General features: G+C 34.4%; 1 protein-coding gene across 1 annotated transcript; it reads right to left on the reverse strand.

The window, feature by feature from the left end:
* Positions 1-11074: 11074 nt before the first annotated feature.
* LOC124933843 (tubulin beta chain-like) lies at positions 11075-14541 on the reverse strand. The gene is made up of 3 exons (XM_047474284.1): positions 14046-14541; positions 13454-13723; positions 11075-11942 (listed from the first exon to the last, which is right to left on the reverse strand). The coding sequence occupies exons 1-3, from the start codon at positions 14437-14439 to the stop codon at positions 11269-11271; spliced, it is 1338 nt and encodes a 445-aa protein (XP_047330240.1). The 5' UTR covers positions 14440-14541; the 3' UTR covers positions 11075-11268.
* Positions 14542-27287: the final 12746 nt, after the last annotated feature.

Below are 27287 nucleotides of genomic sequence, written 5' to 3' on the forward strand. Positions count from 1 at the left end.
GCGATCATGTAAAAATGACCGAGGTACTATCAACAAATAGGTTTAATTTTAACGTGAATGCTGATAAACTATTCACGGGAGTTACTCACAAGTAACGATTTAGAGCGATCATGTAAAATGATCGAGATACAATCAATAAATAGGTTTAATTTTGACGTGAATATTAATAAACTATTCACGGGAGTTACTAACAAGCAACATTTTATAACGATAAAGTTACTATCAACATATATGTTTAACTTTGACGTGAATATTGATAAACTATTCACAAGAGTTACTAACAAATAACGTTTTAGAATGATCATGTAAAAATGATTGATGTACTATTAATAGATAGATTTAATTATGATGTGAATGTTGATAAACTATCCAAGGGAGTTACTAATAATTAACATTTTAGAGCGATTATCTAAAAATGATCGAGGTACTATCAACATATAGGTTTAATTTTGACATGAATGTTTATAAACTATTCACAAGAGTTACTAATAAGTAACGTTTTAAAACGATCATGTAAAAATTATCGAGGTAATATCAATAGATATGTTTAATTTTGACGTGAATGTTGATAAACTATTTATGGGAGTTACTAACAAGTAATGTTTTAGAGCGATCATGTAAGAATGATCAAGGTACTATCAACCAATATGTTTAATTTTGACATGAATGTTGATAAACTATTCACGAGAATTACTAACAAGTAACATTTTAGTGCAATCATGTAAAAATAATTGAGGTACTAATAATAAACATGTTTAATTTTGACATGAATATTGATAAACTTTTTACGGGAGTTACTAACAAGTAATTTTTTAGAGCGATCACATAAAAATGATCGAGGTACTTTCAACAGATAGGTTTAATTTTGACGTGAATATTGATAAACTATTCATGGGAGTTATTAACAAGTAACATTTTAGAGCGATCATGTAAAAATGATCAAGGTACTATCAATAAATAGGTTTAATTTTATCGTGAATGTTGATAAACTATTCACGGGAGTTACTAACAAATAATGTTTTAGAGTGATCATGTAAAAATGATTGAGGTACTATCAACAAATAGGTTTAATTTTGTTGGATCATACACGAATGATCTTATGTACCTATCAACAGTTAGGGTTTTAGTTGGATCATACACAATGACTTATTTACTTATCTACATTTAGGGTTTGGTTGGATTATACACAATTGATCTCATGTACTTATCAACATATATGATTTTGGTTGGATCATACACAAACGATCTTAGGTATCTATCAACAAATAGGGATTTGATTGGATCTTATACAAATGATCCTGGATACTTATCAATAGATAGAGTTTTGGTCAGATCATGCACACATGATCTCATTTACTTATCAACATATAGGATTTTGGTCGGATCATACACAAATGATCTCGGATACCTATTAGTAGATAATGTTTTTTTTAGAATCTGTTAGACTTTAAATTATGACCGAGCCTTTCAAGTTCTTTAATTCAAGAAACGGGTTCTTGATGATCGGGACCGATGGTGGAATTCAACACTCAAGCGCAGCGGACATAGAATTAGAGGAGAATTCGAGGTTAGGGAGAGAAGAGCCGAAGGGGAGGAGAGAAATACCACTAGATTACACCTAGCGGTCCAAGAAGGGGGATGAGGGCCGAGAGATAACTTAAACACCAAGTTCCAAAATATTCAATTCATAGCCCCAAAAAGTGGGGTGGGCATCAGCATTTAAAGAGGCTGAAGTACCCAAGAGTCGGTTACAAATTTGTTATAACAACTTCCAAAATAACATAATTCGGTTTCAAGAGAAATAAGAGAGAAAGTAAACAAAAAAGAATTATTCCATAAAAAAACATAAACTGGCCCATATGCACACTTGGGCCGAGAGACGGATGCATAAAATATTTTAGGACCGAGGTTTTTGATGAGCAGACCGTAACATAATCTCCCCCTTCGAGGTTCGTCGCCCTCGACGAAAAGAACGTGGACTGGTCAGCCTCTAATACGCACCTTCAACTTCAAAATTATTGCTTCGGTCGGGCTTCGGCACATTCAGCAAGGGTCGCGGCATAAGACCGTATATTCTCAAAAAACTTTCGGCAGAATCGCTTCAGTAGTGGAACTGGCCGGGTCCTTGCGGTCTTTTGCGCTGCCGGGTCGCTTGCCACTCCGCCCCTTTCTGAAATTTCTGTGCACCCAAGGTCGAGTTTTTCAGTGTTTAGAGTTGGCCTTGGTTGCTGCAATGTCCCCAGCGCCTGATGCAAAAATAATTTCTTCCAACTACGATTAGACTCCATACTTGGCTCAAAAATCCAGGCTAAGTCTTTTTCCCGAACCAGCATAACAGCAGCATCGAAGGAGCCATAGTTTCTAATTAGATCGTTAGGAATATCTTCTAAGGTCATTGCCGCGAGTGAAACAGTTTGGCCTTCGGGCTTACTCTTTACTTGCATTTTGGCAGCAACATTATAATCATCTAAGGTCTTTTCCAGCTGGTTTTCATGCATCAAACTGGCCTGCGACCGTGGAATCCCTTTTAGGACCGTGGTTCTGTCTTGCTTATCATAGGATAGGGTCAGCTTTTCAAAGTCCCAAGAAGACGGGCCTAGGGTAATCAACCATTCAATTCCCAACACAATATCATAACCGTCCATGGAAATTACCTTCATTTCTGTTTGGTATTCATTGCCTTCCATCGACCACTTCAAGTCCTTGCAAACACTAGAACATAACACATTAGATCCATCAACCACTCTAACCGATTATACTTGGGTTGCTATGCTTTTGTGGTCTATTTTCTCCAAAATCCTGCTATTGATAAAATTGTGGGTGCTGCCTGTATCGATCAAGATCACCACCGGCAGGTTCCCAAGTTTGCCAAGAATCTGGAGCGTTTGGAAAGCTTTAGACCCGGTCAAGGCATGTAAAGATATGGCTGGTTCATCCCTTGGGCCGAGCAATGAAAGTAGATCATCCAAAACAGGTTCTTGGTCGGGTTCTTGATCTTCTTGATTGGCCGAGACCATGAATAATTTTGATTTACACCTATGGTTTGGTTGCCATTTTTCATTGCAAGAATAGCATAGGCCCTTCTTTCACTTTTCATCCATTGAGGCTGAGTCTAATTGCTTAACATGGCCCTGGTTTGCATTTGAAGAGGACCCATATGATGAATTCTTGAAGTCGGTATTGGTGCTCGGCCCGGCTATGTTGATATTGGACGGCGTGGGCAGCAACGATGCTTCAGCGCTGTACAAGTTACCACTGCTCATTAAGGACCGATATGTTGCTTCTTGAACTTTAGCCATGACCATTGCTTCGTTTAAAGAATCTGGGAATCGCAATCTGATGCAGTTCGCGATCTCTTCCCTTAGACCGGACAAGTAGCAATCTATGACATATTCTCTTGGCATACTGTAGAGTTTTTGAGAGATCGACATGTATCGCAGATTATATTCTTGAACCGACCCAACCTGTTTTAAATTCATTAGTTGTCTCATTGGTGTATCATGTATAGATGGCCCGAATTGAGTCATAAGGTCTCTTTTGAACACATCCCAAGATAAGGCTTCCATATGATTTCGGTTTTGAAGATATGACCCGTACCACATTCTTGCTTCGCTAGAGAAATGAATGGGGGCGATTTCTAATTTAGTGGCATCCTTAGTTTTGTCCACCCTGAAAAATTGCTCGGCATATATTAGCCAGCCCTCGACATCCGACCCATCAAACCGAGGAAAATCGACCTTGGTTAGCCGAGTAGGAGGAGCATAGTGTTGGTCGCGGTTCTGGCCAGGGTGCGGGGGGCATAAATGGTGAAGAACCGTGGCTAGAATTATCATCATAGGGTCTGTGGCGGGGTTCTTGCACGTTTCCAGATGCCCCGCTCTCAAAGGCTGCCATTCTTTCTTTAGCCGCATCAAATCGTCGGTCTATGGCAGCTTGCATCGCGGCTGTTTGTTGGGACAGGTTTTCGATGAGGGCCTTTAGCGCATCCATTTCTGATTGATGGCGAGTTTCTACCATGTTGAGAATCGGCCAGCTCTGATACCAAGATGTTAGACTTTAAATTATGACCGAGCCTTTCAAGTTCTTTAATTCAAGAAACGGGTTCTTGATGATCGGGACCGATGGTGGAATTCAACACTCAAGCGCAGCGGACATAGAATTAGAGGAGAATTCGAGGTTAGGGAGAGAAGAGCCGAAGGGGAGGAGAGAAATACCACTAGATTACACCTAGCGGTCCAAGAAGGGGGAGGAGGGCCGAGAGATAACTTAAACACCAAGTTCCAAAATATTCAATTCATAGCCCCAAAAAGTGGGGTGGGCATCAACATTTAAAGAGGCTGAAGTACCCAAGAGTCGGTTACAAATTTGTTATAACAACTTCCAAAATAACAGAATTCGGTTTCAAGAGAAATAAGAGAGAAAGTAAACAAAATAGAATTATTCCATAAAAAACATAAACTAGCCCATATGCACACTTGGGCCGAGAGACGGATGCATAAAATATTTTAGGACCGAGGTTTTTGATGAGCAGACCGTAACAGAATCATACACAAATGATCTCATGTACCTATTAACATATAAGGTTTTGGTTGGATCATACACAAATAATCTCATGTACCTATCAGCAAATAGGGTTTTATTGGATCATGTACAAATGATCTTGGGTACCTATCAACATATAGGGTTTTAGTTAGATCATACACAAATAATCTCATGTACCTATCAACAAATAATATTTTTGTTGGATCATGTACAAATGATATTGGGTACCTATCAACATATAGGGTTATGGTTAGATCATGCACAAATGATCTCATTTACCTATCAACATATATGATTTTTTTTTGGATCATACACAAATGATCTCATTTACCTATTAACAAATAGAGTTTTGGTTGGATTGTCTAAAATAGGGTTTTGGTTGGATCATACACATATGATCTCATTAACCTATCAACATAAAAGGTTTTTGTTGAATAATGTACAAATGACTTTGGGTACCTATCAACATATAATGTTTTTTTGGGATTATGTACAAAGATGATTATATATAAATTATCACTGGTAATGTCAATAGAGAAGACATAAGTTGACATGAATGTTTGATAAAAACTTATTCATTTGAGTTACTAACAATTAACATTTAAAGCAATCATGTGTAAATAATCGTAGTACTATCAATAGATATGTTACATGAAAGTTGACAAATTTGATCATGTGAGTTACAAAAAGTAACATTTATAGCGTTAATGTAAAAATGATCGAGGTATTATCAATAGATAGGTTTGATTTTGTCGTAAATGTTAATAAACTATTCACAAGAGTTACTAACCAATAATGATTTAGAGCGATCATGTAAATATGATCGAGATACTATCAACAAATAAGTTTAATTTAGACGTGAATGTTGATAAACGATTCACGGGAATTACTAACAAGTAACATTTTAGAGTGATTATGTAAGAATGATCAAGGTACTATCAATATATGAGTTTAATTTTGACGTGAATGTTGACAAACTATTCATGGAAGTTATTAACTAGTAACGTTGTAGAGCGATCATGTCAGATGACTCATCACATATTAAGATCGGGATCGCTGAAGGAGACTAGGGGTCTCGCTAGGTCGAACACTTGCACAACACTCCGGTTGATATTAACTCGATTAGAAGTTAATATCGATCTCTATACTACGCAAACCGTCACAAACTCTTGAACCAAGTTTAAGTGTAGAAATGTTTGTTTCGATTTGAAGCAACACACACACGGTTTGGACATCAATAAGAAAGTATAGAATAGAAAAAGGACACAACATATGATTTATGGATGGTCGGAGATAAAACTCCTACGTCACCCCTTCTTTTCGACCTCGAGAAGGATACTATTCTCAACCTTGATAAGAGTATTCACTAGAAGATTTGGTTAAATACGACACACTTGTACACAACACTATCGAACAGTCAGGACTTAGTTGATGCCTGCTTTCAAACTCCTAGCACACACAACACTTGTTGATAGACAGTCTATCAACTTACAAAGAACTCACAATGATGGAAAAATGATACAGTAATTTTCTGTATGAAAAACACTCTCTTACAGAAAATATGCTAAGGCAAAAGCTTGAATATATTTGTTGTGAGAGAGTATTTGATTAGCTAGAGAGCTCTCTAATCTTCAAATGTCTACTTCTCTTGTTGAACACGCTTGTGAAATAAATTGTCCTCTGTCTTCTTAAGAATACAGGCTGCAACGATAACATTTTCACCTTCAACGAATATAATTCATTGATAGTACATCCTTGCTTGAATCTGATTGGTTGAGGGTCAAGGAAGTACAATAGGTGCCTTGGAAGATCTGTAGGGCATTTAATGAGATTAATACTTCCCAATGAGCAGATTAGCCAGCAGGTTTATCTTCTAATGATTTGGAAATCTGTATTAGGTTGGAAGACATCTTCTCCCGAGGTTCTTTCATCAAACTTTTACAAATTTGGCAGCAAATCAGTCTGAGGATATAAAGGCTGCCTTGCCAGCTTATAACGGAAGCTTAATTTGGAGCTGATATTGATCAGGTAATGGAAAATATTTATTCAGATGTTCTATTTAATTAAATCGGAGCTCATTTAATACTGAAGGCTTTTCAAACCGGAGCTCATTTAATATGGAATGCACTCCTCATTTATTACCGAAGTATTAAATACTGATCTCATTAAATATCGGACGACCGATCTCCACTAACATTAAATACCAGACCGATATTCACTACATAAAATACCAGACGACCAATCTCTATTAACATTAAATACCGGACAGGTCTCACTATAGGAACATTAAATGTTGGACGACCGATCTCCACTAACATTAAATAACGACATTAAATTCCAAACGATCGACGGACACGGAGCCTTTATATAACCGGAACATTAAATTCCGGACGCACTTCTGAAAACCGACCGGTAGAACGATCTAGAAACCGATGTCACCTGTGTGGAAATTCTAGTAAACCGATTTCGCATACGTGTAAATTCTAGCATTTTCTCAACTTCCTGAAATAACAAAACTCCAATTATTATATGCAGCTAGGGGTGGGTCGGTAAGGTATACCTTAGTGTTTTATCCATACATTATACCTTACCTAAAATATCGGTATGCAAAAAATGCATATCTTTACCTTACCTTGATTTCGATATACCTTAATTTTGGTATACAAAAAATTCATACTTTTACCTTATCTTGATTTCGGTATACCTTAATTTCAGTACGGTATCGATATTATAATTTTTGATACCTAAAAAATATATTAACTTAAAAAAAATCAATCTCATCGATAAGGTAGAGATTGTATATATTGAATAATATTTCAGTATAATTATATTTTGATATTATTCAAAAATTATATTTCTATAATTAAATTAATATCAAATATATTTAATTATTTCCTTATAAGTATTATATATATATATATATATTAACTTATAAATACTATTTCGGTATATCTCGATATACAAAATTTTTAAAATTTCTTACTTTTACTGTACCTATAATTTCGGTATGGTATCATACCTTACCTTTTTTTCGGTATACCTTAAAAATCGATATTTTCGATATATTGCGGTAGAATATATTTTCGATATAACTTTAATATTGGTGTTTTTTCCCACCGCTATTTGGGGCTGATGAGATTCGATCCCCACTACACTACAACACCTTGTTGTTATTTTTAAAACAATTAGTATACTTGATATTATTTAGCAGTTTAACTTATATATTTATTTGAAATTAGTTTTATTCATTCATTATTAAAGATTTTCATAAATGTTAACAATTATATTCTAACAATTTCTCCCTTTTTGATTATTTAAACTAAATATTCAAAACTTGATAATTTTATAATTGTTGGCTAGTTTCTTAAGTTGATTAAAATAGTTAATTAATATTACTACTTAATTAAGTATTTTTACTTATCAATTTCTCTCTTTTTGATTATTTAGAATAAATATTCAAAACCAGACGAGTTATATAATTAAATCAGTTTAGACATTATTGTAATCTAATAATCCAAAAATATTTCTAGGGTAAGAAAACTTAGACTCGAGAAGTGGCTTCGTGAGGATGTTAGCCACTTCATGCTTGTTGCCTTCATATGTTGTGTCCGTCAGCAGCCGACTGTCCAGATGCAATGCTGACTCTTCCAAGCTTCTGTCTTGATTTACCTATATTCATAGACAATAGAAAATTTGGTCCCCATTTTCTTTGGGTTCATGACTTATTAGTCCCTTGAAAATCCATACTTTGATTATTTTTATAGATTTCCCGTTGTGTGTGAATATATACTATACTTGGCAAATTTCTCTCTGTGTACTGATGATTCTTTAGTTTTAAAAGATGAAGTTTGGTAAAGCTTCTTGACTTTATGTCAAATTTTTCCTTGCCATACCAACTGGTTGTCCTTCTATCAGGTTTCAGCCAGCTTGAAGTTGACTTTATATAAATCATCTCATCCTTTGAAGTTAAATCATTGCAGCTTATAATTTCTTCCTTGAGCTTCTCATTCTCAGATGATATCTCACTTATTTTATTTTTCAAAACATCATTTTCATTGTTTTGAAATGAACAACTTGAACTATTAGACTTGCTTTTTGAAATGGTTTGTTTAAGAAAGTCTGACAGTTTTCTGTACTTAATGACCATGTCATTTGAGTGTAGCAGTTAGATCATCTCGAGTAAAATCATCAAAGGAGAAATCAAATACCTCAGATTCTTTCTCGGTCGTGAAGCAGGTATCAACTTTATCATCATTGTCGTTGGATGATGAGTCGTTTGAATCGCTATCGGCCCATTTTCCCTTACTTTCAGCAGCCAACAGAGCCTTCTTCTCTTTCTAGTTCTCCTTTATTTGATCGTTTCCCTCACACAGTTGGATCAGGTTTTCCCATACTTCTTTTGCAGTAGAGCATGATCTGATGTTTACGAAAATGTTTCTGTACAAAGTTTTATAGATAACATCTCTAGCTAGGTTGTCAAGATTATTCTTCCTTATGTCCTCAACTGTCCATTCGCTTCTTTCTTTTTCGATTTTCATCGGGCCGTCGGTGATGACATACCACATGTCATCATCAAAAACAATCAGTTGTGCCTGTATTCTAATCTTCCATTCATCATAGTCTTCCTCTTTAAGCATATGAATCATGTTTAACAGAGACATAATTCGAAAGATTGATGTTGCTTGAGAATAAAGATCCTCGCTCTGATACCACTTGTTAGGATCGGGATCGTCGCTGGAGACTGGGGGTCTCGCTAGGTCGAACGCTTACACAACACGCAGGTTGATATTAACTTTGTTAGAAGTTAATATCAATCTCTATACTACGCAAACCGTCACAAACTCTTGAATCGAGTTTAGGTGCGAAAATGTTTGTTTCGATTTGAAACAACACACACACGGTTTGGACAACAATAATAAAGTATGGAATAGAAAAGAGACACAACACGTGATGTATGGATGTTCGGAGATAAAAATCCTACATAACCCTTCTTCTCGACCTCGAGAAGGATACTCTTCTCAACCTCGGGAAGAGTATTCACTAGAAGATTTGGTTAAATACAACACACTTGTACACAACCCAGTCGAACAACCAGGACTTAGTTGCTGCCTGCTTTCGAACTCCTAGCACACACAACACTTGTTGATAGATACTCTATCAACTTACAAAGAACTCACAATGATGGAAAAATGATACAGTAATTTTTGGTATGAAAAACACTCTCTCACAGAAAATATGCTAAGACAAAAAGTTTGAATATATTTGTTGAGAGAGAGTATTTGATTAGCTAGAGAGCTCTCTGATCTTCAAATTTCTACTTCTCTTGTTGAACACACTTGTGAAATAAATTGTCCTCTGTCTTCTTAAGTATACAAGCTACAACAGTAACATTTTCACCTTGAACGGATATAATTCATTGATAGTACATCTTTGTTTGAATCTGATTGGTTGATGGTCAGGGAAGTATAGCAGGTGCCTTGGAAGATTAGCAGGGCATTTAATGAGATTAATACTTCCCAATGAGCAGATCAGCCGACAGGTTTGTCTTCTAATGATTTGGAAATCTGTATTAGGTTGAAGACATTTGCTCGCGTAATGGAAGCTTAATTTGGAGCTGATATTGATCAGGTAATGGAAAACATTTATTCAATGCTCTATTTAAGGAGTGTTTACCACTGCACTACAATACCTTGTTGTTATCTTTAAAACAATTTGTTATCTTTAAAACAATTAGTATATTTGATATAATTTAGCAGTTTAACTTACATATTTATTTGAACTTAATTTTATTCATTTATTATTAAAGCTTTTCATAGATCCTAACAATTATATTATAACATCACATCTCAGGAAAGATAGCTTAACCATTACATTTAGGCTAATAAATAGTTTACTTTTTCTAACATATCATTCATTCCGTTAACATGCTAGGAATCTTAACTTCATCCCTCTTTTTATGTCGTCCAACTCCTCATACCCAATGATATTTCATGGAACATGGATAATATTTTATATCTTTTATCCACTTAGGAATTCAGGATCAACAAACTACTATCTGGCGGGACAAACCTTCAGATGATCTTAGTCCTAAGAATGTGTATAGATTTGTATGTAGGGACATGGAACACAAACATCCATCAATGAAAAATTGATGTTCTCTCAAAAGCTTAAAATAAAAACAAATTTTTACTCTTATGCGTAAATTTCTTTGTGGGGACACGGATCACAAACATCAATCAAATGATAATTAAAGTTCATTCTATAAGCTTAAAATTCATAACAATTTTACCCTTATGCGGAATTATCTAATGTTCATTCATTCTAATTACTAATGTTTTTCCTTTGACATGATAAACCTGAAACTACTCACTTATTTCTCGACTTCTCATTTGCCCGTGCATTTAGTTGGCGTCTCCATCGACTTTCGGATATCAACAACCCAAATGCCACTACTAATCCAAGCATGATCTACTACATTTATTGTCAAAAATTAAGCCAATATCAAAAGAAGCTCCAAACACGTTTAAAGTCAAGATGAATAGACAAGTAACATATAAGCAAATATGCTATACAGATGAGATAAAACAAGGACAGCAACATAACCATAACATATACACACAAAATCCCACAATTCAATCATAGAAAATCAACTAAAAAAATGCAACTCACAAAAAAGTTTCAACTCGAAAACGAGAGCTATGGCAACAATATTACCCATTGACACCTCTAGGCATTGTCATCCTCCTCAGCTTCTTCGTCCTCATACGTCTCATCAGCCGTAGCATCCTGATACTGTTGATATTCCGCCACAAGATCATTCATATTACTCTCGGCCTCTGTAAACTCCATTTCATCCATCCCTTCCCCAGTATACCAATGCAAGAAAGCCTTCCTCCTAAACATAGCTGTGAACTGCTCGCTCACCCTCCTAAACATCTCCTGAATTGAGGTCGAGTTCCCTATAAAAGTCGATGCCATTCTCAAACCCATTGGAGGAATGTCGCAAACGCTTGACTTCACGTTGTTGGGTATCCACTCTACGAAGTACGACGAGTTCTTGTTCTGAACATTGATCATTTGTTCATCCACTTCTTTCGTGCTCATCTTGCCCCGGAACATGGCTGATGCGGTTAAGTATCGGCCGTGACGTGGGTCCGCCGCACACATCATGTTTTTTGAGTCCCACATTTGTTGGGTTAGTTCTGGGACGGTTAGGGCTCTGTATTGTTGGGAACCTCGAGAGGTTAAGGGTGCAAAACCGACCATGAAGAAATGGAGACGTGGGAAAGGAATGAGATTTACAGCAAGTTTTCGCAGATCGGAGTTCAGCTGTCCTGGGAAACGGAGACAACAGGTCACGCCACTCATGGTGGAAGAGATGAGGTGGTTCAGATCACCAACTGATAGAAAAACATTTCAAAGTGTGTTCGAATTAGAAAGAAACAAAAAGAGGAAAAAAACTCTTCTTATTTTATGCACTAGTACTAGGATAAAGTGTTATGCATGATACCAAGAAATTTATATTTGTTATGTTTTCTATAACTTATGAAACAGATCATGATCTGGATCATGTATATACAACTTTAGTCCAAATCTACATTATAATTTGAATTATGATCTATAAAATTATTATTATACCAAATATGATGTAACCTATTACAGTATAAATTAAATTAGTATGATATGTAAGACTAATTTAGCTCACTGATTGGTTGAAAACCTAAAAAAATTCAATATAATTTATATACCAGATGAAGTAAAAAATTATATTATAAAATTTAGATCATTACAAAAATATTATCTATATATCATTTTCAAATATAAGATAATGAATGTGATCTAGAAAATAATATTTTTTTTATTAAAATGATAATGAAAGCTCAAACCATCATCTTGTGACTATAAGTTTTATACTCTACTACTAAGTTAAGAAAGATCTTCCATATAATAATCTTTATAAAAAAAACAAAAAATTACATTAATCTATACCAAATGAAATAAAATATAATACTATAAAATTTGTATCATTTATACATAATGAAGCAGAAGGTCACACTTCTTCATCTAGAAAATAATATGATTTGTGGTCTAGAAAACAATTAATGAGGTGTTGATCATAAAAAATGTCATGCTAATCATGTATCATGATATGGAAATATATATATATATATATATATATATATATATATATATATTTGACAAAATTCATGACAATGTAAGAGTAATTTGATCAAGATTAAAAACAATGCAATCAACCTGAATGAAACAAGAAAGTACACTAACATCTAGAAAATAATTTATATACCAAATGAAACAACAAAAATAACGCTATAAAGTGGATCATGATAAAAAAAAAAAGATAATTTATTCATGATCCAAGATTCTGAAAAAATATCGATTTTCAAATAGGTTCATTTAGACGTTTGATCACTGATATATGGTTATTTGGAAATATTTTGGGTTATTTGGAAGAAGAAAGAAACATTTGATGTCAAATATTGTTTTGGTAAAATATCATTATTATTTAATATTATAAAATAAGAGTAATTTAATTGATATATGATTAATGATATGCTTTATGGGTTATTTGGAGGTTATTCAAATTAAATTCAAATAATCCTTGATCAAACAAAATAAAGGTCTTACATTTTTAGGTGGGAAGGTCACAAAAAGGGGTCACTACAAGCTTATCTCACCTTAAGAGCAATGAAAGAGACAGCATAATTAAAAATAAGATAACATGTCATTGTCAAACCCTACTAAAGATTCATACCCATCAATGATTTAACATCCTAACCACTCATTTAAATGAGATGAAAATGGTATAACTATATTTAATGCAAAAGGTGAAAAGTGGTAAATAATTAGATCATAATTCTATGTCCTAAGCAATGGAAACTTGAATACTTACATGTGGGAGTTGCAAGCTTTAGAGTTCGGAAGCAAATGTCATATAGAGCTTCATTGTCAAGAACCATGCATTCGTCAGCATTCTCAACAAGTTGATGGACAGAAAGTGTAGCATTATATGGCTCAACAACAGTGTCTGATACTTTCGGAGAAGGGAAAACTGAAAATGTCAACATCATACGATCTGGATACTCCTCCCTAATCTTTGAGATTAAAAGGGTACCCATACCAGATCCAGTCCCACCACCCAAAGAATGACATACCTGGAATCCTGCCACAAAATATAAATACAAGATTCATTTCCAAGAGACTAAATCCAAATAAAAATCCCCATACAGCATTTATATGTCAATCCAGATTGAAATTTTTTAGAATGAATCGGTTGAGGCAGGCTGCCCTTTCTGTGCAGAGTTTTATCTCATTGTCTCTGAAGTTTTGAAGAATATCATAAGCATCAAAAAGGACCAGTTAAACCAATTTAACAGGTAAAAGAATTGTACATCTACACAATAGATCCATAATCAAACCAATTTAACAGAGAAATGTACATGAACCCATGTAAAGGAATTACATAACAATAATGTAAATTTTACCCTGTAAGCAATCGCAATTCTCAGCTTCCTTCCTGACAACATCAAGAACAGAATCGATCAGCTCGGCTCCCTCAGTGTAATGTCCCTTGGCCCAATTGTTTCCGGCTCCTGACTGACCAAAAACGAAATTATCGGGGCGAAAGATCTGTCCATACGGTCCAGATCGGACGGAATCCATAGTTCCAGGCTCGAGATCCATGAGAACGGCGCGTGGAACGTACCTTCCTCCACTTGCTTCATTGTAATATACATTGATCCTTTCAAGCTGAAGTTCAGCATCGCCGCTGTACTTACCGGTGCTATCTATACCATGTTCGTCGCATATAACCTCCCAGAACTTGGCGCCGATCTGGTTTCCACATTGGCCGCCCTGGATGTGAAGGATTTCTCTCATATTTGTGAATTTTTTAACGGCGGAGGAGAAAAGAAACTAGTAGTAGTTTGGGCGGGAGAAGGGAGGGAGATCTTGCGGGGATTTCAAGAGAGAGAATGATTGAGAAAGAGACGGACCACCAGAAATGGAGTTGTACGGTCCTAATTACTCCTCAATTCATTCATTTTTTCTTTTATTCTCTTTGGCTAATGGATAACACTTTGTTTAATTCAATCTATAAATAAATTTAAAGATTGACACATCTCAAATAATGAATAGATTCAGGGAGTGCTTATATAGGTAGCATCGAACAAACCGTTCCTCAACAATGAAGGATGAGTGCTGAAATAGACAAAATCGAACATAGTAATGAAATTGTGTTAGAATAATTTTTACAAAATATTTTGTGCGATAAATGTAGTTATATTTAACCGATGATTGATAAACAACGCTGGAAAAAGTCATATTAAATAATAATTAACAATCTATATATATAACCAAAATAGTGAAAAACTCGTACAAATAATTGTAGATGCATTTAAGAGAGCCTCCATATGATCAAAACAAATAACTAGTTATTGAAAATATGAAAAACAATTTCACATACGATAATTTTATCTTATTTGTTCATAATAGGAGACAAATACGGAATCAAAAATTATTATCAATACAATTGGAAGGTATGAGCACAACACACCACCCATCAGCATTTAGGAATATTATTCAATCACAAAAATCGAAATAAAATTTAGATCTAACTAAATAGGGTGACGTGTCAAACAAAATTAAAACCAACTCAAATTTGAATGGTAGAAAGAGAAATATAGCATTCTCGTACTAAAGAAGTCATTAAAGACTAAGAATGAATGTATTTTTAACTTCTACATAGTTATTTTCTAGATCTAGAAAAATTGAAGTAATATTTATTTTCCACTTAATATATTTATTTTAATGCTAAAAATATTAATATTTTTGTACATCAGGAATCGTTCCTCTCTATAGCTTAGCATGTATCGTGGACATGTGACAATACGAGAAATATTGCGGGGTGACTCGAGGTTCAAGGCGTTTCAACCTTAGTTTATCATGTCAGACGTCTTTTAAAAGAAAATATTTTTTTTAAAAGATTTTAAAAATAATACTTGAGAGCTTTGGAATTAATTATGTAAAAAATAATTAATTTTGTTCAAATTTTAATAACTTGGGGGTCAAATAACAATTTGGCTGAAACCCGGTTTAAATTAATTGAACATGACTAATTTAGAAGATTATTTATTTGAAATCAGAGTCGCCAAATAATTTTAGGAGAATCATTAAAATTGATACGTGTATAAACGTATTTATACTAGAATTTCTTTAAGAAGTTCGTATTTTTGGTTACGCTTGGGAAAAGACTTTCGCGCTATGTTCCCCACGGCCGTCAAATGACGGTTTTAATTTTTATAAAAATAAACAAAGTCTGGATTTTAAAATTTATTTATAACATTTATTTTCTTTAATTAGTAGTCTAGAGGTCCTAAACAATGATAGGTTTAGATTGCGTGAATAATTATACAAAATTATTTAGAAGGGCGTATTTGTGATTGCGTTAATATAACACAGAGTAAAAACACTGAAAAATATTAGAAAAGTGTTAGAATTTAAAAATAAATTCCAAACAAAGTCTTAGCCAAAATATTGGTTTAGGAAATATCCCGAAAATATTTAAATATCATTTTCTGACCTTTCGGGATTATTTAAAAATAGATTCGGGTTCCAAAATTATAAAATTAATTTTAGATTTTGAAAAGTGGAACTAAATAGGCCTTTAGACCCGAGTCATAGGGTTTGGGTTCGGTTTAGGTGATCTAGGCTCGGACGGGCTCGGTCTAGACCAGGGTGGTCTGGACTAGGGCTTGGGAGCATGGCAAGGGACTAGAAGGCTCGGTCCTGGGTTCGAGAGGCTCGGTCTCGAACTCAGGTTGCTCGGTCGAGGAACTGGAGGGCTCAATCCTAGGGTTCAAGAGGCTCGGTCCTGAACTCATATTAATCGGTCTTAGGTCTGGGAGGCTTGGTCCCAGGTCAGACCTCTTGGTCTGAGGTTAGAAACATGGGTTGGGTTCATCGGTCCTTGCTCAAGAACATCGGTCTTCAGTCTCGGTCCTAGCTCAAGAACATCGGTCATCGGTCTCGGTCTATGTACTTCTTAAATTTTAGTACATGTGGTCATTATTTTCTTAGGTATGTGGTCATGGTGATGGTCCATGCACTTGCTCTTCATGCATTCCCCAATAACCCAGGATGATGCTTGCCTTTCATTCTCTCGCCTTGTCACAATTGAACATGTATGATCTTTTACAAATTTCCGAATCTCAACTATTTCCGAAGATTTTCCTTTCACAACATGCAATCTCCACTTGCAATTCTGATCTAAACATTTCACCACCCAAATATCTTTTTTTGACTCCGCCACTTTGAATGCAAAATTATTAGCCATCGCATATTTATGTAACATCAGTTGATGTTTTCTTTTATTCTCAAACAACGAACTGACTTCAATTTCCAAAGTTAATGCCTCAAGTATTGGATTTCCAATGTTAGGTTTGTTACTAGCAACCCAATCACTGCATCTTGGTTGGAACCCAATCCTAGGAACCCAAGCATGGTTTGGATTGGTACTAGCAACCCAAGTAGCACTACTAGGTTGGGTAATAGGAACCCAATCATCATTCCCCTCATTCAGACGCAAACATGGTTCATTTTCAATGTCATTTTCAGTTTCAAAGACAACCTCATTCGGAAATACCTCATGATCATCAATTTTTGGAACCACTACACTTTCTTGAGTTGGGTTTGTTGGATTTATAGGTAGTGACTTCTCTACTAAGGATACACACAATGGAGAGCGGTTGTGGACTGAAACCGCTTCATGTAAAAAGAACTCCAAATCCACATCTTTTTTATATCAGTTATATAAGAAAATTTGACATTCATTCCAGGAGCATTATACTTGGCTTGAAGCAATAAATTATATCTAGATTTATCAACATCAGTAGCAGAATAGATTAGATCAACTAATTGGCCATAAGTAGAATTTTGGGGAACAATCATACCGCCGTTTGACTTTACAGAAAAATGAGTAACATCATCCGTAGTTTTCCACTCTCCATCAAAGTAAAGAAGTACTTGAGCTGCAATTGAAAATAGTTCAACAACATTACAAGAATTACTCCGGTTGTTGCTTTTTGAAGCTGGAGTGAACCATAACCGAGGAGGAGTTTGCTGGTAGAGTTTTAGGAAATCCAATGCAACAACTTTTCCAGAAGTTTGCTACAATGGATCTAATGGGATAGGAGCCCCCTATCCAATAGGTCCATTAGATCAAACTTGTGGACAATTCTTGGCACATTGTATTTCCTCAGTGAGTATTTTGCGTGAGTGAGAAACAATACGCGTGAGTGAGCATAATACGCGTGAGTGAGCAAATTACGCATAACATCTATCTTTATTCATATAACATAGTATTGATTCACATTCATTTAGGAGTTATCGAATACAACCTAGCTATACTATAATATAACCAACCTGTTGTTCATAATCACTAAAGAACATAAAATAAACATACCCATTTGGAGAACGAAGAGTAGTGGGTCATGACTTCAAACGGAAAGGCCATGGTCGTAGTCGTCGTCGTCGTCAGCTGCTGATCGTGGCTGTGGTCTTTAGAGGAGTAGGGTTTGAGAGTAGAGTCGGAGTGTAAAGTGAGAGAGTCGATATTCGTGAATGAGGTTTTATTTTTAATTAGGCAAAAAAAAGTATATATACGATGAAAGACAAGAAATGTCATTCATGTGTTTTCATCTAAAACGCGTGAGTTCGTATACGCATTTTAGATGAAACGCGTGAGTGTCATTTATCGACTTTCTATTTACGGGAAATATCACTGACGCATTTCATCTAAAATGCGTATATGAACTCACGCATTTTAGGTGAAAATGCGTGAGTGGCATTTTTCATAATTGAGCGGTAAATCAGGCGCAAGAGGGGCATTACGGACTTTCTCGTATGGAAAAATGTCCCTTTTTGCAAACTATATTAAGCGGGGTCTATTTTTATATTTAGGACCTTTAATAGGGCCATTTCATCAAATTCCCTGATTCCCGGGGGTTACAACTTTTCTGGCGATCATGCTCGGATTAATGTTTAACTCGAAAAACATAAAACTTGGCTTTTAAAATGTTTGTATCACGTTTTCACATTTAATAGGCTTGTCTTACAAGGTACAACACCTTAAAAGACGCATATGTTTTATCCATATCTTTAGAGCCTTTATGTGTAAATGGTACATCACCCTCTTCTTGCAAAGAAGTACTCGACCGGAATCTGTACTTCTACACCTACGTGTAAAGACTGTCAATATAGAATGATAATTTTTTACAAACCGAGTGATGTTGCACCAAACCGGTAGTTTTTCGTGCCTAGATAACCAAAAGACCTTGTCACTACAACCCTTATGGACTACTATATATGTATTGTGTGTATGCAGTATAGTCTAATTGAGCATCTTGAGCATGTTCTTTTCTTTCAAAACAAGCGCATGCTTGTAAATAGTTCGAATTTACAGTCTTAGGCGATGTCCATGCTGACAGATGTCGCATTGGATCCCTAAATTGATAATTTTCACGCAAATGAATGAAATTATCAATCTTATGGCCTCATTCCTATCATAAGGTTCATCAATTTTAATGTAAACTCCACATTCATGATGGAAATGCAACAAAGGTGGAACCCTGTCAAACGAGCTTATTTCCTTGGTGAAAGGTCTATGTGCCCAACCCTTAATCATCGAGGTAGCACACCAAATGCGAAGAGACAACAAAGATCCCTCTGGTGTTATTCTAGCGGAAACGCTAATGGGCCTGAATAACTCATGTTTATCTTCTATCATGAGCAAAAGGGGTTCCCCTTAATCCTCTACATATGGCTACTTGATAAGCTCAAGCGCTTACCGCCAGTTCTTCCTGATGGCATCATGTCCCCTTCTATCCAATATCATATAATGAAAAAATCCTTGCTTAGACCTTCGGTATAGAGCACTATGAAATCTGGGACATTCTCCCATGATATTCCATCAAGAAAATAACTTTCATGATGGATGAAAAGCCTCTAATCATGCTTATGGATCTAGAATGGGTTACTTACTACTACACCCATAGTATGTTCAAGCATTTCGGCTACAACTTTATCGAAGTTGCCTTCGCTATGGATAGGTCAATCTACCGTGTGGAATATGCAGGATATCTCGAAAAATGGCATAACGCCTTTCAAATGAATATCCCGTCAAGGAGAATGAAGTACATGAATCTCATCCTCCAACAATATCATGAGGTTTAGTAAAATGAAACGGAAGAAGATGTTAGTGCTGGAACAGGCTACAACAGGACTTAAAGCCTTTGATCTCCATTAGGAACTTTTTCCCTTTTAGACTCTCTCTATAAAATATCAACAAGAGAGTCATGTCTATAACAAATTTTGCGAGTATGTTTATATACAACTCTATATTTGTTTAATCGAATCACGAAAAAAGAGATGCTAATTTTCTAGGATTCATTTTATATGCATATGCATTTCATTTATACTTTGTTACATCTGTAAACCCTCACCTCTTTCTTTTGACAATAGTCCACGACTGCGACAAGACGACACGGACCCAAGAAAGAGAGATCCAAAAACCGGACATTTTATACGCCACCAAATGGCCGAAGAACCCTTTGTACCTGAATCGGTCAAAGTGGTCGAATTTAGAGAAATAAAGAAAACTCTACAACTTGTAACGGAGCAACTCGCGTTGATCATAACTTCTTTAGCTAATCAACAAATTTCGTTTACATCTCTCATTCTCCTCATTTTCCTAACCATTGAATCCCGGTTCACTCCCATTAACCCCCGTCCCACTAGTCAAAAAGCTCAAGAAGAAGTCTCTCTACTAATACTCTAAAGTGGATATCGACAAAACTACACGGGTACAACAAAAAGAAGTAATCAACCCCCTGGGTTTACAGAAAAAATAAATTACATTGGCTGACCAACCATCGCTAACAGAATATGAACACCAAATGGCTCAAGTTCAAGCCATGCAGGAAAAAATGCAAGGTCATCAAAATAAGTTAGCTAAGAGCAAAAGCACTGAAGAACACCATGATGGAAGGATGCTATGAAAGCTACATAATGCGCATATATTCCAATAGGGGTCAAACTTCCAGCTCTCTAAGTACATAGGAAAAATCGATCCATCCGTCTTTTTTAAAAATGTAAGATTCCGCAATGACCCTATTGTGACTTAGAGAACCAACTGTTCTCCACTTATTCCCCTAATTATGTGTTCATTGTTGGGTCTAGTTGTATTTAAATACAACGATGAGTTCTTTGGTCCTATATTGATATGATTAATTGATAAAATTGTTTATACAACATATGATTGAGATGACATAAAACTTTAGGCGCATTATGGTTGATCCATTTATTTTTTTTGTACATACGCGACCTAATGGGAGATTGTTAGAATTTATAGGGTCACTAGTATAATAAATAATTGTTCAAATGTCATATTTAATATAAGCCAAAATAATGTGATCTAATGTGAAATTAAGTTTATGGCTTATGGGTGTATTTGTCATGAATATAAAGTGAGGATACCTAAGTGGCATTTATAATTTTATGAAGGGGCTAAATTAAAATGACATAACTATAATAACTAACTTAAGGTTGGTTATATGTAACGGTAATGGTCCCCATTTGAAGTACTAACAAAATTCTCCTTTGCGTCCCTATCAACGGGGAGAGAAAATCATTGACGTACTCATCAAATTGGAAGAACCATTCCATAAAGAAAGTCTAAAGGAAAGAGGTTAAGAATCATTCAATCCATGCAAAGTCTAAGAAAGATAAGATTCATGATTCATCAAATTAAGGTACGCTTCCGCCGCATTCATATTTTAATTTCTCACACATTAAGTTAGGATCTAATTAGGATAATTCTAATAGTGATTTCTAATTAGATATTGGAGTGGCGTGGCATCTGCATGACGTTGTGTAATGAATATCAATTAGTGCACGTGAGTAACGTGATATTGTGTCTAATGCCTTGTTCGGTTTTGGGTTATTAAATAACCCCAAAAAATCAAACATCATTTCACCCCCCTCTCGTCTATTAAATCACTCAATTCATTAATCAAAAATACTAAAATACCCTCTATATAAAATTATTATTTATTATTTTATTTATAATATCAATACCCTTTAAGTCTTTTTACCAAAAAAACATCATTTTCTCAAAATCATCATTAATCATGCATAATTTATTTATTTCTCTAGGTTATTTGAAAAACTCATCCCGAATAAGCTCAAAGATAAAGTTGTGTCGCTTGATAGGCATTCGATGGAAGTCAAAGTATGTGTATATTGTGGCTTAGTGATGCCTCTTAGGTGCACCTATTTAAATATTTAGTATAAATAAAATGTATGCTGCTCTTAATTAAAAAAGAAAATAAGAGATAGTAATTGTTGTAATTGTTTTAAGATATTAAAGATTTTATAGAAAATCTCTCCAAGTCTTGTGAGTGATTCTCTTCCTAGGCCAACAAGCTGTATATTTGGGTGTAAAAATTGATTGTCTACACATCTCAAAACCTTTAAAGAACAAGAATGAGAAGGTTGACAAGATGGTTCAACTAAGGGTGATGCGGGCCCAATTGAACAAGTTGAATGAGACTCCGAGTATAGGTGCTTCTTGTGCATCTAATACTTGATGTTTCAGACTAGAGGCGGCTAGGAGAGTCATCATTCCACACAGACTGAAATTACCTAATATTATCAAATTTACATAGAAGAGAGATTCGTCGGCCTTCATGACGGAGTACACGGCCAATATGATGCCATTTCAACTCGGAGAGACGACAATAGTTTAGATCTTCCCCCTTTACTTAGCGTGTGCAGATCTAGAATGGTATACAAAAGAGGACATCGCTCAGCACCAAACAATCGAAGTTTTGGCTAGAGTTTTTATTAGCCGATTTGCTTTGTTTGTGAAAGTTGACAGACGTGAGCGGAGGTTGAGAAATGTTTACCCAGGCATGAATGAAACCTTTGAATCATATACGAATCAATAGTAGGATATTGCGTCTGAAATTGATGGCCTACCTAACGAACAAGAGTAGGTAGACATGTTGTATGTCAATATGAATGTCCAATATACCAAGAAGATATCGAGAGGCAAGTACCATTATCTAGAGGATATGATCAGAACTGGAGAAGGCTTTGATGAAGCGCTGAAGAAAGTAACTAGGAGGGCAAAAAATCTTATTCGAGCAAGCCTAGTATAACTCGAGGAAGACTGAATTCAGATACGTCACTGATGCATGTGATGTAAACGCAACAATATGTGAAATGTTGAGAGAGAGTGTCCATAATGACAATTTCCTAGCGAGAAACCAACAGGGGCGGAGCCACCCATGGGCTAGGGTGGGTTCCAGCCCCACCTAAATTAAAATCCTAAAAGAAATTGTTTTATATATATGTTTGATATGTGAGTCTTAGCCCAATTGACTATGTTGTTGAAATATGAATATGATCAAACCCTGGCCTCACCTTTAACTTACTATATTTTATAATAATACATAATGTTTTATATTTCTTAATTTTAAACCATTTCAAAAATTTATAAGAAAATATAAATTAATATTAATAAACTTAAAATAAAGAATTTGATATCCCTACTCAAAACTTAACAAATCTCCTAGAATTGATGTTGATGTAAGTTCTTTTAAACTTGATCCAACATTACGTATTCCGATATGAAAATATCCTTTTAATCAAAGGGATGAAATTAGACGAACTTATATCAAGATGAGGTCATATCAACCTATTAAGGATGAGTACCTACCGACCAAATTTGGAAATCAAAATCGACGGTTCCAAAGTCATTGGTTTAAGAAATTTACTTGATTAGAATACTCTCATTTGAAAGATGCTACTTTTTGTTTTAACATAAGCAACCCCAAAACCTACATTTACAATAGATGGATTCAAATATTGAAAGCGAGTTAATGATGAGGATAGATGTTTTTTTGTTATGCATATAGGATATAATATTTCACCACATAATAGGGCAGTTGAATATCTTGATAATCTAATGAATATCCTTGTCATATTGACAAAATACTAAATGCACAGTCTTCAGATGAAAAAACAAAATAACAAATTACGGCTTACAGCAACTATTGAAATCACTCGGTGGATCACTTTGCAAGCGTGTGCATTGAGAGGGCATGACGAATTTCCATCTTCTAATAATCGTGGAAATTTTATTGAAAAAAAAAGCGGAACATAGAAAGATAAATTTGAGATGCAAGTTGGAGTCAGCCCCAGGTAATTTTTCATCCTGGCTCCGCCCCTGGAAACCAAGTTCCAACAACCAAGAACTATTACTCCATTTCGCCAAAACTAGTCCTCAAGTTTGAAATCTAGGAATGTCATTGGACAACAACCTTAAGGTGTTAGAGGAAATTAGTCTAGGTTTTGACACTAAAGCAAGGGAAGCTCATTTCTGGGAGGTTCATACATGCATGGTGTGAGTATCACCAAGCCAAAGGGCACAAAACAAACTTATATGTGGCATTGAGTAAGGTCATTTATTGATAATAAGGTTATCCCAGACCCTGAGGCAAAGACTAATCCGTTTTTGACTCACAGTTAATTTGGTTGAGGTGGGAGAACGTATGGAAGATCTGTCCACCCAGTGGCGGACCTTGGGGTGGGGCCTCCCCCAACCTTAAAATAAATTCTTTTATATATATATTTGACATGTAACTTTTAGTCCAATTGGCTTTGTAACTAAAATGAGGTTAGATCTCTGGCCTCACCTTTAATTTTAATTTATTTATTATATTTTAAAATATCATAAAAATTAATTCATAATTATTTTAATTTTATTAAAATAATTATTATTAATATTTTATTTTATATTAACAATATTTTTTAATACGCAAATATTTATAAGATTTATTTATATAAATAAAGTATAAAAAATTATATATAAAATCATATAATAATATTATTTATTTTAAAATTATATTTATATAATAATTATACATTATTTTTTTTATTTATTTCAATATAATTAATAATACAAATTATTTATAAGGGTAAAATATAAAAATTAAAATAATAATAGTGTTTTATATTTCTTAATTTTGAACTATTTCAAAAATTTATAAGAAAATATAAATTAATATTAATAAACAAGTTAAAATAGTTACATTGGTTTGGTTCGGTATTTAAATAAAAAAATTTGATATATTATTTTTATATGCATTAATATTCTATAATCGTAATCTCGAGTGACTATTCACTTGATAATATGTGTTTATCACGTTTTTGTATTTTTGTTCTTATTTATATTTTACATTTTTTTATATTCTCATAAAACTAGGCTGAAATCTATTAAATTAGATTTTCATATTTTTTTATATAGTTAGTTTTTTATGAATTTTTTTTTAGTTGCATTTGATGAAAAAAAATATTGGGAATTACAAGTGAGTTGTCACTTTGCCTATAAAAGAGAGATCAAAATATAGTTCAAGCCATGTCATTGATTGCGAGTTCGAAAATCAATTACAAAAATTTAGAGAAGATGGATGACATGATATTTTGGACCAAGTTAACAATTTTTGTCAATTACACTCGATCTCAATACTTGATATGAATGAGCATATGATAATTGATAGCAATGGTAGGCGGAGAGGAAAAGGGGAACTCATCACTAATCTTCATCATTATCGTGTGTAAATCTTTTGTCAGGTATAATAAAAATTATTTCTTATCTAATAATAGTTATTATTTCTTATCTGTTAATAGTTATTATTTATTATTTAATGCTAGGTTGTTGACTTGATTATGCAAGAAATGAATAATCATTTTTCAGAAGTTAATACATAATTACTTGACTACATATCATGTCTTCATCCCAGAAATTCATTCTCCCAATTTGATATTCGTAAATTCATTCGTCTTGCCAAACTTTATCCCGAAGATTTCACAGGCAGTGATTATTTATTTTTGAAACAACAACTTCGGGCTTACTTATTTAATTTGCGGGATGATCCTCAATTTCTTCAATTGAAGACTTGGGAATTCTTGCTCAGAAATTGGTTGCAACAGAAAAACATATAGTTTTTCCATTGGTTTATCGATTGATAGAGTTGACTTTAGTTTTATCAGTTGCAACTGCATCCGTTGAAAGAGTTTTTTATGCAATGAAGACCGTGAAGACTAATTTGCGTAATCGAATGGGAGATGAATGGATGAATGATAGTTTAGTTGTATATGTTGAGAAAGTTATTTTCTCAACAATTGAAAATGAGCCAATATTGCAATATTTTAACCAAATGAAATCTCGTAGAATAAATTTGTCTTCTTTTGTACCGACTCATGGACAAGAATAATTTAGTAATTGTGCTTATTAGTATTTTGTAATTGTGTTTGTTAGTATTTTTATGTAATTACCGAGTAATATTTTAATTAGAAAATTCATTTATTTGATCGCCAAAAAATGCTACGTTACTATGTATTTGGCCTCCCCGAGAAAACATTTTTGGGTCCGTCACTGTGTCCACCCTACTAATGTAGGAAGAATTGACTATTGCGGTTACATATTTGTGGGATAACAGGAAAACTTAGGCAAACGACTGGTGGGCCTTGCTTTAGGACACCAGGCAAGATGACGAAACCACGAGATGTAGAATGTCGGTCAATACCTTGAGGAAAAAGGCAAGATATAAAGAGAAGCAAACAAGGCCTTTAAATAGCGACACTATCTACAAGGGCAGGGCCCATGGGCACACCCGACCCTCAAGCGACGATAAATCCGAAATAAATTTGGAATGACCTTAGGACACATGTTGGTTATCTTGAGGTAGGAAAACCTGATCGAGGTGTTGACACCCGTAGTAGGGAAACAAACCTCGGGAGATTCTTAGGCCAATTCTGTAAGTATCACCATACTTCGGGACATCACACTAATCATTGCGTGGCACTCGAACGGAAGATCCAAGATTTGGTCTAAGCCTCGCAAGGAGGAGGAGCGTAAGTAATTTTCTAGTTTTTCATTTCTTTGAATTTCCACACGCAGGAACTACATTTCACATTTTTCTCTTCTAATGAGAATACATATACAACATATCACTAGGCTCAATCACACACAAAAAAAAAACTCATATGTAAATATTAATGGCATTTTTATAAAAATAATGATAAAATAATAAAAAGATAAAAAAAAAAAAACCGACCATGAAAACCCTTTCTTTTGACAAAGAGCATATAATCGAAACATTGAAGGTTTCTTTACATAAAAAGATTCGTTTGTAAACCCTCAAAGTATTGTTTGTCCACAACTAGTAAGAGCCAAGGCATGTCAAGAGAAAATGCGTAGTCAATACTAAGATGCGTACAATCGCAATACATTTGTCAAAAAAGCATAAAGCCAATTATATTAACTAAAAAATAACATCGTTTAAAAAAAAAAATAGATGGACAGATTCAAAATCAGTATAAAAGAGATGGATTAGAGATAAATTTTATTATTTTTTTAATCAATAATTTTATTCTCTTTTCAAATTTACTCCCTCAACTATTTTTTATTTATTTTTTTATTTTTATATTATTTTTTTTATCTAATTAACTTTTAAAACTAAAACATGTAATCTTTGCCTTATTTATCATATTTTGTCCATAATTTTTTAATTTAATTTTTATAAAATTTAATATTTCCATTTAAATTTATTCCCAATAATAATAATAATAATCCACTATCAAGCATGACGACTAGGTTATTA

Source organism: Impatiens glandulifera, chromosome 4 (assembly GCF_907164915.1).
Source record: "Impatiens glandulifera chromosome 4, dImpGla2.1, whole genome shotgun sequence".
Taxonomy (NCBI): Eukaryota; Viridiplantae; Streptophyta; class Magnoliopsida; order Ericales; family Balsaminaceae; genus Impatiens; species Impatiens glandulifera.

Coding starts and splice junctions, on each gene's coding strand:
- LOC124933843 (XM_047474284.1), bottom strand. CDS start 14,439: ATGAGAGAAATCCTTCACATCCAGGGCGGCCAATGTGGAAACCAGATC. Junction 13,724..14,045: donor GAATTGCGATTGCTTACAGG/GTAAAATTTACA, acceptor ATTTTGTGGCAG/GATTCCAGGTATGTCATTCT. Junction 11,943..13,453: donor AAAGCTTGCAACTCCCACAT/GTAAGTATTCAA, acceptor TTTTTCTATCAG/TTGGTGATCTGAACCACCTC.